Source organism: Quercus robur, chromosome 10 (assembly GCF_932294415.1).
Source record: "Quercus robur chromosome 10, dhQueRobu3.1, whole genome shotgun sequence".
Classification (NCBI taxonomy): Eukaryota; Viridiplantae; Streptophyta; class Magnoliopsida; order Fagales; family Fagaceae; genus Quercus; species Quercus robur.
Window position 1 is genome coordinate 34,260,277 of NC_065543.1, and position 12,694 is coordinate 34,272,970.

The following is a 12,694-nucleotide window of genomic DNA, read 5'->3' on the forward strand; positions in this document are numbered from 1 at the left end:
CCCAATAGAAATCTAAAAAACCCCTAAAACCCATTTTCTCACACACACACACACACACACACTGTGACACCCCCCCAACTCCCCAACTCCTCTTAATTCGTATTTCCATCATATTTAATTGCTTTCAATATTGTAGTTTCATGTTCATTCTACACTTCCACTTATCCAAATTACCAACTTCTTTCTTTTAACCTTATTTCGGTTTTTTTTCTTCTTCTTCTGTTTTTTAAGCAAAGAAAATTTTATTCATAGTCTTTAAGAAGGAGTCACCCAAGTATACAGGAGAGGACCAAAAAAATCAAATACATAAATTACAAAGCATCCATTAAATCATAGACCCAAAGATAGGAGAAGACGGGTTTTGGGATAGTTTAGGAATGGGAGACATGAACTTTTAATCGAAATCTGGCTTATTGAGCTAGTTGATATGCATCTTCAGACTGGAAGTTATATAAAAAAGTAGTTGTTTCTTCAAATTTCCTTCTAACGCATCTAGATAAGACTTGCTTGTGAGTTGTATTTGTTGTCAAAATGGCCTTGAAATTAATCAAAATGATTAGAATTAGTATCCATAATAGGTGTTGTATGTGCCGTGGTAATGGGGAATTTATGGGTTCAGGTTTTTGGTATCTGATGGGTCATGTCAGGCTCTGTGGTGGGGTTGTTATTTTGTTGGGATCATTGGCTTGGGATTCATACTTTAGATACTTGGAATTGGATTCCAGGCTATTTGATGTGGATTGTATGGATGGAATGAAATCGTCATTCTTTTGAGGACACGGAGAAGACCTTGGAAGATTTAAAAGATCTGTGCCAACGTAGTCTTTTTGATTGATCTCGGTGCTGGGGTTTTACGGATTGTTCCTTGCTTCTAGAGTTTATGTCTTCTCTTAGAATAGCCTCTTGATTTCTTTTTCTTTGTTGTCTGTTTTTGTTTTCCTGTGTTCATCATCATGAACACCTTGTATGCTTTCCTTTCCTTTTTTCATCAATAATATTACTCTTATTACCTATAAAAAAAAAAAAATGAAAGAAAAGAAAAGTAAAGGTATTCCTTCCCTTTGATGGAAAAAAAGTGGCCTGAACAAGTAGCTTAAGTTCATTGCAACTTTGAACTTTATCTGCTAAGTTTCAATGATCTCTTAGAATGTAAAACAAGCCTTACAATAAACATGTCATAATATTCTATTGCTTCAATTTGACCTCACTTTTAAGGCTTTCTGATTCATAGATTCAAAATTCTAAAAGCTGCACCCATCTGCTTGCAGATCTGTCAAGGATGTCAAGCATTTCTTTAAGACTTTAACCCTTCAGTTTTGGAGCACATGGTGGATTGGCTCCACAAAACTTCAAATTCCTCCTGAGGGCTACTTGATTATTAGTGTAAGCAATCATATTCTCTTTCCATCAGATTTTAACTTTAAAGTGTTCAAATGTATGGTATTTATAGGCCATTGTGTAACAAGCCTCTCTATTTGTAGGACAAAGGCAACGTCTGCTTGGGTATCCTTGATGGAAGCAAAGTACATGATGGATCAACGATTATACTTGGAGGTATGTTCAGTATTATTAGACAGAGAATAAAAACTAGCCATCATTTCACCAAGAATGACCTTGGGGGTGGATGAGGTGGCTTTTAGTATATTAGCCCTCATTCCATCCCCAAGGTCATTTTTGATGAGAAGCTGCTAGAACCAGAGGTGGATTTTGTGAGTTTGGATTCTCTAAGGTCTTCTTTATTTATCACATTTAACTTTATTGAATAAAGTTATCACAAAGTTTACTGTTTTCTGTTGGTTTAGGATCTAGGTACTTCTCACAAAAATCCTTATCTAGTTTTTGGCTGAAAGTGTGGTCAAGCATACTTGTACCTTGAAAAAAATGAAAAAAAGTGGAAATACGTGAGATTTTAAAAAGCTGTACATAAGAGATAAAAGCTAAAAGTTGATGCTAAACAACACCTTAATTACAATTCTTTAAGTGCAGTACATTTGGTTCCCCAATTAAATTTAAACACGTAATTAAATTGAATTATATTCTCTTAAGGAAAGATAATACTGTTTATATTGTATTAATCAATAAAGACATATTTAAATTTAATTGGAGAAAGTAATGTACTGCCCCTTAAGAATTATACATAAGTTTTGCCATTATTATGATTAGCCTATCACATTATTTATTCGTTTACTACATTGGAATTGGGCGGGTTTATAAGAAAATACAGAGACTATGAAGGAGAAAATAATATGCGAGAGAGAGAGAGAGAATGAAAATTATGATCTCAATTGAATAATGAATCTGTACAAGCTCTGCGTCTAAATACTAAAACAGAGACTTGGAGAAATATCCCAAATCTGTTACAAGCAAAAATCAGTTACTGCACGTGTAGGAGTGTAGGAGTCTGTTATTCCACATGTGAGGTTCCTCCAACTTAAATACAATGAAAGCTACAGGTAGTTTTACATATAGGAAATACAAAACTACAACATCAACACTACACTAATGTCGTTTAGACAGAAAACTTATTTCTTCGTTGCTTTCTTCTTCTGCTTTATCTCTTTTCTGTCTTTCTTATGTGAGCTGCAATCTTGATACTCCCCCTCAAGATGAGAATTGGGATTGTGGATATTCACAATACACATCTTGGATAGTAATGCTTGCAATTGTTGACCACTAAGAGCCTTTGTGAGGAGATCAGCTAGCTGGGAATGAGTAGGAGTAAAAAACAATCGAATGGCCTTATCTTCAACTTTATCCCTGACCAAGTGGCAATCTATTTCTATGTGCTTGGTTCTTTCATGAAACACAGGATTTTCACCTATGTAAATGGCTGCTTGATTGTCACAAAAAAGCATAGCAGGTTTGGGATGAAAAACCTCTAAGTCCTTTAACAAAGCCAGAAGCCAAGTTATTTCACATGTAGTAACAGCCATGGCTCTATATTCTGCCTCAACAGAGGATCTAGAGACAATGGATTGCTTTTTGGTCTTCCATGAAATGAGTGAATCACCTAAGAAGATGCAAAATCCGGTAGTGGATCTTCTAGTGTCAATGCAAGAAGCCCAATCTGCATCTGTGTATGCCTTTAGATGCAGATCAGACTTGGATGAGAAAAGGATGCCCTGACCAGGAGTTCCCTTAAGATATTGCAGCACTTTATAAGCTGCATCCAGATGAGGTTTGCGTGGCTTGGACATAAATTGACTCAATTTTTGTACTGAGTAAGCAATGTCTGGTCTAGTTATGGTGAGATACAACAATCTTCCTACTAGCCTCCTGTAAACACTAGGATCAGGTAGTAATTCTCCACAAAACTTGCTTAACTTCAAATTTTGTTTCATAGGAACCTTACTTGGTTTGCAACCTGTCATCCCAGCATCTTTAAGTATCTCTAAGGTGTATTTCCTTTGGCATAAAGAAATGCCTTGGTCTGATCTAGCCACCTCAAGTCCAAGGAAAAATTTTAAGTTGCCAAGGTCTTTCAACTTGAATTCTTGATCCAAAAACACTTTAAGTTCTTCAACAGGATGAGTATCATTGCTGGCAATGAGGATGTCATCAACATACACCAAGAGTGCTATAAAAGACTGATTAAATTTCTTGGTGAATAAGGAGTAATCTGACTTAGATTGTTTGAAACCACATTTCAAAATGGTAGATGAGAACTTAGAATACCATTGTCTTGAGGCCTGCTTAAGACCATACAATGACTTATTCAGTTTGCATACCAAATGCTCCCCCTTGCTGTGAAAACCCGGAGGCAAATGCATATAAACTTCCTCATGGAGATCACCATGGAGGAAAGCATTGTTCACATCAAGTTGAACAAGGTGCCAGCCCTTCACAGCAGCAATAGCAAGAACAGTCTTCACTGAAGTCATCTTTGCCACAGGAGAGAAAGTATCTGTGAAGTCTAAACCCTCTTGTTGAGTGAATCCTTTTGCTACAAGTCTGGCCTTGTACCTCTCTACTGTTCCATCAGCCTTATATTTGATTCTATAAACCCATTTGCACCCAATGGCCTTTTTATGAGAAGGAAGAGAAGTAAGAGACCAAGTCTGGTTGGATTCCAAAGCTGCAATCTCATCAGCCATAGCATTCTGCCACTTAGGGTCCTTGATAGCCTCAGAATAGGACTTAGGCTCAGAAATAGCAGTGATTAAGGAACAAAAATGGGCATAAGAAGGGGAAAGACCAGAAGAATCAAGATAATCAGAGAGAGGATACTTGGAACCTGACATAGAGGACCTGGAACCAGACTTGATGGGTGAATTGGAATGAGCAAACTGATCATGAACAACATTACTGCATTTATAATTTTGCAAATAAGTAGGAGCTTTACTGATTCTGGTAGACTTCCTTAAAGAAGGAATGGAAGCAGGAATGGAATCAGGTACAGATGCAGGAATGGAATCAGGTATAGATGCAGGAATGGAAGCAGGAAGGGAAGTAGGTATGGAAGGAGGAATGGAATTGGAAATAGGATCAGGTATGGGGTCTGCAGAATGAGGAAGGTTAGAATCAAGAGAATGGGTAGATGTAATATCTGGAATGGATGAAGGTGAAGTAGGAGTGGTAAAAACAGATGTAGAATCTGTAATAGGAGTGAATGTGGTATGGGAATCAACAATGGGAGGGGCAACAAAAGGTAAGGGGTCAAGGTAAGGATCTGGGGAAGGAAAAAGATGAGGTAAGGTAATTGTGGAATGAGGGGAAGAAGAATATGTGGAAGAAATGAATGGAAAGACAGTCTCATGAAAAAGGACATCCCTAGAGACAAAAATCCTCTTGGTGGCAAGATCAAGCACCTTGAAACCTTTAACCCCATAAGGATAGCCCATAAAAACACATGGTAAGGATCTAGGATCAGACTTTGACCTATTGTGAGATAAGGTAGATGCAAAACAAAGGCATCCAAACACCTTTAGATGATCATAGGAAGGGATTTTGTTGTAAAGTTTCTCAAAAGGAGTTTTGTTGCCAATGGTAGAAGAGGGCAACCTATTGATAATATACACAGCAGTTAAGACACACTCACCCCAAAAGGTAAGAGGCACATTGGACTGAAACTTTAAGGCCCTTGCAATGCTCAATATGTGTTGGTGTTTCCTCTCCACAACTGAATTTTGTTGTGGAGTGGCTACACAAGAGTGCTGATGCAGAATTCCATGCTTAGCATAAAATTCTGGTAAAGTAAATTCCTGAGCATTATCAGTCCTAATGGCCTTGATTTTAGTGCTAAACTGTGTGGATATCATATTGAAGAAAGAAATTAACAAGGGTCTGGTTTCAGATTTGTTTTTCATGAGGTACACCCATGTGGATCTTGTGGCATCATCAACAATGGTAAGGAAATATCTAAAACCATCATGAGTAAACTTAGCAAAGGGACCCCATACATCACAGTGAATAAGATCAAAAGGAGTTGCAGACAAATGATTAAAGAAAGGGAATGGAAAACGTTTCTGTTTGGCAATGGGGCAAAGAATACAAGTTTTATTGCTATGAACATTGCTTACATCAGGTATACAATCATGTAAAGCAAGAAGCTTAAAATCTGAAGCATGTCCTAGTCTAAGATGCCAAAGAAATGGCTTGGTTATGACAGGAACATTAGAAATATTATTGACAAAAGTACCAAAAACAGAATCTAAAATGGAAGAAGCTACAGAATCAGATTTGCAAGGAGTTGTAGATAGCAAGTAGAGGTTGTTATGTAGTTTACCCACTCCAATCGTTTTCCAACAAGAAAGGTCCTGTATAAAACACAAATTGGACAAGAAAATGAAACAGCAAGACAAACTTTTTGTCAATTGACTTACAGAGATCAGATTGAAAGTGAAGGCAGGAACACATAACACATTCTCAAGTATAAGATTGGATGTCACTTGAATGGTGCCAATGTGTGTGACAAGAACTCTTTCACCATTAGGTAATTGGACAAAAGATGAGATAGAACTGGTGATTTTAGTGAACAAATTGACAGAATGGACAATGTGATCTGTTGCTCCAGTATCAAGGACCCAAGTTTGTCTATCAAAGATTGTTTTACTAGCTGGATTATTGGCAAAAATGGAATGTTGCATACTCAGGCAGACAAAATCATAAAAAGAGTCACAAGGATTACCTGAAATGGCAGAATTGGCTGTGGCTATAGCATCATTGGAATTACCAGAAGTGGATGCATAAGAATTCAGTAGAGATAGCAACTGTTGATACTGCTCTGAAGTGAAAGGGAAGGGATTGTTCTGCTGCACAAATTCAAATTGACCTTGGATATCATCTACCATAACTTGATTAGCCTTGGCCATCCGTCCATTCTGCTTGTAACCTGGAGGAAATCCAACAAGTTTGTAACACTTTTCCATAATGTGTCCAAGCTTTCCACAGTGGCTGCATACAGGTCTTCCTTTGCTAGCATTGCCCTTGAAATTTCTACCATTGCTGTTGTTTGAAGAAGAACCTTGATTGAAGACTTGGTTCTTAACAGCAAGTGCAGCTGATTCAATAGAAGGAGTACCATTAAAGGTTGAAAACCTTTGCCTTTCTTCCTGGATTACCAATGAAAAGGCCTTATCTATTGATGGAACAGGCTCCATCATAAGGATTTGAGTCTTGACTTGTGAATAACAATCACTCAATCCATTGAGAAATTGCATTATTGAGTCTTGATGATAAAGCTGTGTAATCTTATCATTTACTCCACAAGTGCATTTGCCACATGAACAGCTTGGCAGGGGCCTGAGATTCAACAGTTGATCCCAAGTAGCTTGAAGATCAGTGAATTGTTACTGTAGAATCTCCTTGCATTATACTGGAAATCTGCTTCTGGAGCTGAGAGATTCTTGGTCCATTTGCTTGTTGAAAACGGATCTTAAGTGCATTCCACACTGCACGAGCTGTGTCTCTGTAAATAAAACTAGCTTTGATGTGAGGTGAAACAGAATTTAAGATCCAAGATGAGATCATCGAGTTGCATTTCGACCAAGCTTGCTTCTCAAGCGGTGTAATCGCCATTGCAACAGTGATGGAACCATCAACAAAGCCAAGTTTGCTCTTAGCATCCAAAGCCATTATCATTGCTCTAGACCAGGTTGGGTAATTATCCTCAGTCAGGTGTGGAGCAACGAGGATTGCACCAGGAGATTCACCATGATGCAAAAAGAATGGACTGCGAGGATCTTCCATTGGAGAAAGCTCGCGATGTGAAGAAGTAGATGAGGTAGTTTCTGTGTTTGACGCCATTGATAAAGGCTCAAGCTCTGATACCATATAAGAAAATACAGAAACTATGAAGGAGAAGATAATATGCGAGAGAGAGAGAGAATGAAAATTATGATCTCAATTGAATAATGAATCTGTACAAGCTCTGCGTCTAAGTACTAAAACAGAGACCTGGAGAAATATCCCAAATCTGTTACAACCAAAAATCAGTTACTGCACGTGTAGGAGTGTAGGAGTCTGTTATTCCACGTGTGAGGTTCCTCCAACTTAAATACAATGAAAGCTACAGGTAGTTTTACATATAGGAAATACAAAACTACAACATCAACACTACACTAATGTCGTTTAGACAGAAAACTTATTTCTTCGTTGCTTTCTTCTTCTGCTTTATCTCTTTTCTGTCTTTCTGATGTGAGCTGCAATCTTGATAGGGTTTGTATTCACTCTCTTGGGAAAGATGTTCTGAGTTTTTACATGAGACCTTGGTATGACATGTCTTGATCATGCAAACCCAAAAACTTATGTAAGTTTGAGTTCAAGTATGTTATATTAAATTCTCGTTGTTATTACTATAATTAATCACTTACACTAGTGTATACAAATATTTTCACACCACTCCTTTCTCACATTTGTTGACAAATTGTTAACTATAGTTGAAATGACCTCTGCAGACATCTCATTGCGTGGGAAACTGGTCATATATGACAATGTAAAGCATAAAATTGGATGGCAACCATCAGACTGCATCAGGTCACGAAAATTTAAATCTCTTCTGCCCTTTTGGGGAGAAGGGACTTCGTAGTTAGTATGGGACGAAGTAGACCAGCTTCCTTTGTACATACCGGCTTTAAGCTTTTGCTGCTCTTTTTGTATATATTCTATGAAGTAGTTTATGTGAACTATGCACGTCTCAACGCTCTTGTCTATGATATGTAAGTATGAATGTAAATAAATAAAAATTTTCTGGACCATGAAACATATTCTGTATGTATTTTGTTAATGATGATGTAATATATTGTTCTTTAGGATAATAAGACATTCAATCCACAGCCATTCCACATTGCAACAAGAATCTGGTAAATATTTAGAAGTAATTTTGTGCTTACTAATTACAAATAAAAAGAATTATATACATATTAATTAATTAATAAGTTGTGTGTTTGCGGAGGTGAGGGTGTTTGATTATATATAGGTTGAGATGAATACGGCTAATTTTTAATAATCGTTTTAGTACTTATAGATCAATAGGGAGTCACTTGGTCTATTTGGCTAATTTGCACATTAGTATTTTATTAATTACTCAATTCGTCATTTAAAAAATTAAAAATTATATTGGATAAATATATTTATAATTGTTAAGCAAGTAATGACATGAATAATTAATTGGATTAATTTGTAATGACTATTGGTTAGGAAAATGAACATGAATTTGACCTATTTGTAATTCGTGTTTAAGTAGGTTAACCCATTTTGATTTCGTTCAATTTGATATTTGCACAATGATAACTAAATCTCTTGCTATTGCACTATTATGTGACTCTTATTGATGATGACTCCAGAAAAGTATGAGCATTTTCTTCGAAAATTATATATCCGGTGTTAAATGTGTTTAAAGCTTTTCACGAGAAAGTTGATAGGGAAACTGTACGGTAGTTAAAACATGGTAGTGCAAATAATGGTGGAGAATACAGAGGACCATTTGAAGAGTACTATATAGAACTCATGACAGTAGGTTTGAGAGAACTGTTCCAAGAGACCCTATAAGTTACTTGTGAAAAAATCAGATGTACGATCTCTCATGTACAATTGCCTAAATCTTTGTGTTGAGATATTGATCGAGGACCGTTGCTGGTTTGATCAATCTCTTGTTGCCAGTTCCTTAGGATGGTAATATTTCCTTAAAGAGTTGGGTTAGGGAAAGATGTTTGTTTTGAGCACTTGAGAGTGTTTGATTGTAGAGCCTTTGTTCGTATTCCACAAAATTAGATGTCTAAGTTTGATAGAAAATCAAAATAGTACATCTTCCTAGGTCATGGACATGAAGAGTTTGGGTACAAATTAAGGGTTACTATATAAGTCATATAAATTGATACGTTACTAATCACAATATATAAGTAATTCAAATTCACATTTATTATTTTGTTGACGTGTCACCAATCACATTCATTGTCACATTATTTTGTAATTTTTTGTTAATAGCTTTCACATTTTCGAAAAAAAAAGAATTAATAGAAATAAAACCCAATTTCAATTAGTCATATTAACGTGTAAGAATATTGGATTTAATAAAAAATTATAATATAGAACAAGAAATAATATATTATTTAATTGATAATGAAATATAAAAGACCAATATTGTTTAACTTATTGAAATTATATTGAAATATAAAAAAGCCAATTAATAGCCAAAGTGATGTGATATAATGTGGCACCACCTTCAAATCTTCAAATAAATCATCCACAACCCCTTCTAGAAAAACAAAGACTAAAACCCCATTAAAACACACCAAATAGGAGTAAGTTACAAAATAAGATATTAGTTCTCTTATCATTTTAATCAAGTAGGCGATAAGTTGGTAAAGCGAGCAAGGGATTGGCTCTTGGCCTTGTTAACCCATCGTTCTCCTCCATGTCCAGGTCATTAGGCAACATGCCATTAGGTAGCTCCTAGTGAAAGCAATGCACTAACTGGTCTACAATATATTTGACATTTGTAATGCCTAATAGCATTCCAGAATACCCTCTTCGACCAGACCCAAATGAGAGAAGCTGGAAGTCACGTCCCTTGATATCTATATTATTATTTATAAACCTTTCAGGATAAAATTCTTCTACATTATTAGACCACACATTAGGATTTCATCCAATAGTCCAAGAATTTATTAAAATTACTGTTCCCTTAGGTATGTAATATCCATTAATCTCAATGTCCTTCATGGATTGATGTGGGATTAGAAATGTTGCAATAGGATGTAGTCTAAAACTCTCTCTTATCACCATATCCAAGTATGGTAACTTTTCCAAATCTGTTTCCTCCACCATTCTATTCATTCCAACAACACTTCTTAGCTCTTCTTGTAGATGTTTCATTACTCGTGAATGCCTCAAGAGCTCAGAGAGGCTCCACTCAATTGCAGCACTTGAAGTGTCTGATGCGCCCGCAAACATGTCCAACATGATAGCCTTTATACTCTCTCGGTCAATTGTGTAAATTTGCTCATCATGGGTATTCATGGGTTGGTTTATCAAGGAAAGTAATGTGTCTACAAAGTCCCTATGATGACCTTGTTGCCCAATGTCAACTTGTTCATGTTCTCGGATAATTGCGTCGAAGACTTTGTCGAGAGCCTCAGGAACATTCTTCAGGCGCCGTTCCAATCCCTGAGGACAATAAATGGTTAATCAATTGTAAAGTCACATTTCCATTACTTAATCGATTGATAAATGCATTTGGAAATAAATATCAATTATTTTTTATTCAGTAATTTGTCAATTCAAGTATTATATATATATATATATATATATAGTTGTAAATTTAAATTTAATCCATCAATATTTTCCCTTTTTATAGTATAAAATCCTAGTATGTTTAAAATAAAATAAACTTTTAAAATGTAGAACAATATATAAAATTTAATTTATCAAGAGTACTATACTACGTCTACAATATTTTTACAACAAATCACAGGTGGTTAGTTATTATTGGTTCAAATTTGAAACTAACACTAAGATTACTTTTTTGTCCTAACAATAACAACCAGTAACAACCTCACTTAGGATTTGTTGTAAAAATGTTGTAGACATATCATTTCTCTTACTCAAAACTTAAACTTTAAAAGCAAAGATGGATTCACTTCAAATTTAATTTAAAATCTAAATTTTCACATCAATTATATATAAAACATAAATATATATAAAAAATTAAATAAACTTACCTTAATTGTACCTCATAAGAGCAAGCTTTTGAGATTGGTTCATTTAATTTATTTCTAACATTAGACAGATCAACTAATCACCAATCTAGATTTACATATTCAAGCTTAATTACATTTTGTTTTTGGTCGAACAAGTTTAAGTTTGTTCAAGAGTTACTTGGCTAATTTATTCTTTCCCAATAAATTTGTTTACTCCTGTAAATCTATACTAATAATTAATAACTAAACTATAATTGAAATTATATCAATTAAGTTAATTAGATAGAAATGATTTTTTATATGAAATTTTAAAAATTAGATTTCCCAAATTTAAATTTGTAAAAATTATATATACACATGCACACACTCTATAAAATAGACTATTTATATCATTAATAAATTACAAATGATAATTGATATCTTATAAACTTATTTACACACTTACCTAATCCAATTTCAAGTCTATATAAATATATAATTATATATGTATATATAATATGATATATACTTAAACTCATACTCATGAGTTTTTTTCATGAATATTTTATTATTTTTGAATTTGACTCGTTCAATTGTTGAGTTTAAATCTGGACTTAGGTTTGACTTGTTTAGTAAATAAAATAATATATAAAAGCATTTATTGGAACCAAGTGCGAATATTAATAGCTAGATTTATTTACAAACATATTATCACTTGGATTGTTTTTAGTCCTAATCAACTACCTTATGCTAGATGAAGTTTCGCTTTTTAAAATTAGAAAATGTTAACGGATGTTCATAGGGCAATGGTTAACAATCCATTTTAAAAAATAACAAATAATATATTTTTATTCTATTATCAATTTTTGTTTTCACTTTTTCTCTTGTTCATTTCTTCTCTCTCTTTTCTTTTTTCTTTTTTTCTCTAGGCTTCTCCTCTCTTTTCCTCTTTTTTTTTTTAAATATTTTTTTTCACAGTTCCTCTCTCTCTCTCTCTCTCTCTCTCTCTCTCTCTCTCTCTCTCTCTCTCTCTCTCTCTCTCTCTCTCTCTCTGTTTTTTTTTTTTTTTTTTCTTCTCCATCTCTATGGGTTTGGTGGTGGTGGTTGATTTTGGGTATGATTTTGTGGATTTTGGTTGTAGTGGTAGCGGTGATTGATTTTGGGTGTGAGCTTTTTGGATTTTGGCTGCGGTAGTGGTTAAGTTTAGGAGTGGGTTTTATGTATTTTGGTTGTGAAAAAAAATACAATGGAGCCAGCTTCGAGAGCTTCCATGGCTGCTTCTTTCACAGCACAAACTAAAGAAAAATGAGAAACATAAGGCTGTTTAAAACTTTATAACAATGGTGGACTGAACTTGAGGACTAAATTGTTGAATATAAAAGGTTGAAAAATTTATTAGACCAAAAATGCACAACCTACTAAATGAAACAAAATTGTTCCTTAATCAAATATAATATTCTTATGTTTCTCACCTATTTTGAGCTCCAAAGTATAGACATCTCAAGTATTTTCTTTTAATGTGAGCTAAAAATAAGAATTATAATGCAATAGTAACTGATATAGTATATTTCTCTAAA

At 34.6% G+C, this 12,694-nt stretch overlaps 2 protein-coding genes across 5 annotated transcripts in view; one reads left to right on the forward strand and one right to left on the reverse strand.

Moving 5' to 3' along the window:
* LOC126702955 (aspartyl protease APCB1) overlaps positions 1-8,258 on the forward strand; it is a 68,695-nt gene extending 60,437 nt beyond the window's left edge. For 2 of the 4 annotated variants that reach the window (XM_050401828.1, XM_050401826.1), the window contains exons 7-9: positions 1,269-1,383; positions 1,482-1,554; positions 7,896-8,258. In XM_050401828.1, coding sequence (XP_050257785.1) covers positions 1,269-1,383; positions 1,482-1,554; positions 7,896-8,026 — 319 coding nt within the window. In that variant the 3' untranslated portion in view covers positions 8,027-8,258. The remainder of the gene's footprint in view (positions 1-1,268; positions 1,384-1,481; positions 1,555-7,895) is intronic. The other 2 variants (XM_050401827.1, XM_050401825.1) reach the window with 2 other exon arrangements.
* A 1,825-nt stretch (positions 8,259-10,083) lies between these two features.
* On the reverse strand, positions 10,084-12,389 carry LOC126704079 (cytochrome P450 CYP736A12-like). The gene is made up of 2 exons (XM_050403114.1): positions 12,363-12,389; positions 10,084-10,605 (listed from the first exon to the last, which is right to left on the reverse strand). The coding sequence occupies exons 1-2, from the start codon at positions 12,387-12,389 to the stop codon at positions 10,084-10,086; spliced, it is 549 nt and encodes a 182-aa protein (XP_050259071.1).
* Between the last annotated feature and the right edge of the window lie 305 nt (positions 12,390-12,694).

Bases quoted from the DNA above. Each gene is read 5' to 3' on its own strand.
- LOC126704079 (XM_050403114.1), bottom strand. From the start codon at position 12,389: ATGGAAGCTCTCGAAGCTGGCTCCATT. The intron at 10,606-12,362 runs GTATTTTTTTTC...TATTGTCCTCAG, and splicing joins CTCTCGAAGCTGGCTCCATT to GGATTGGAACGGCGCCTGAA.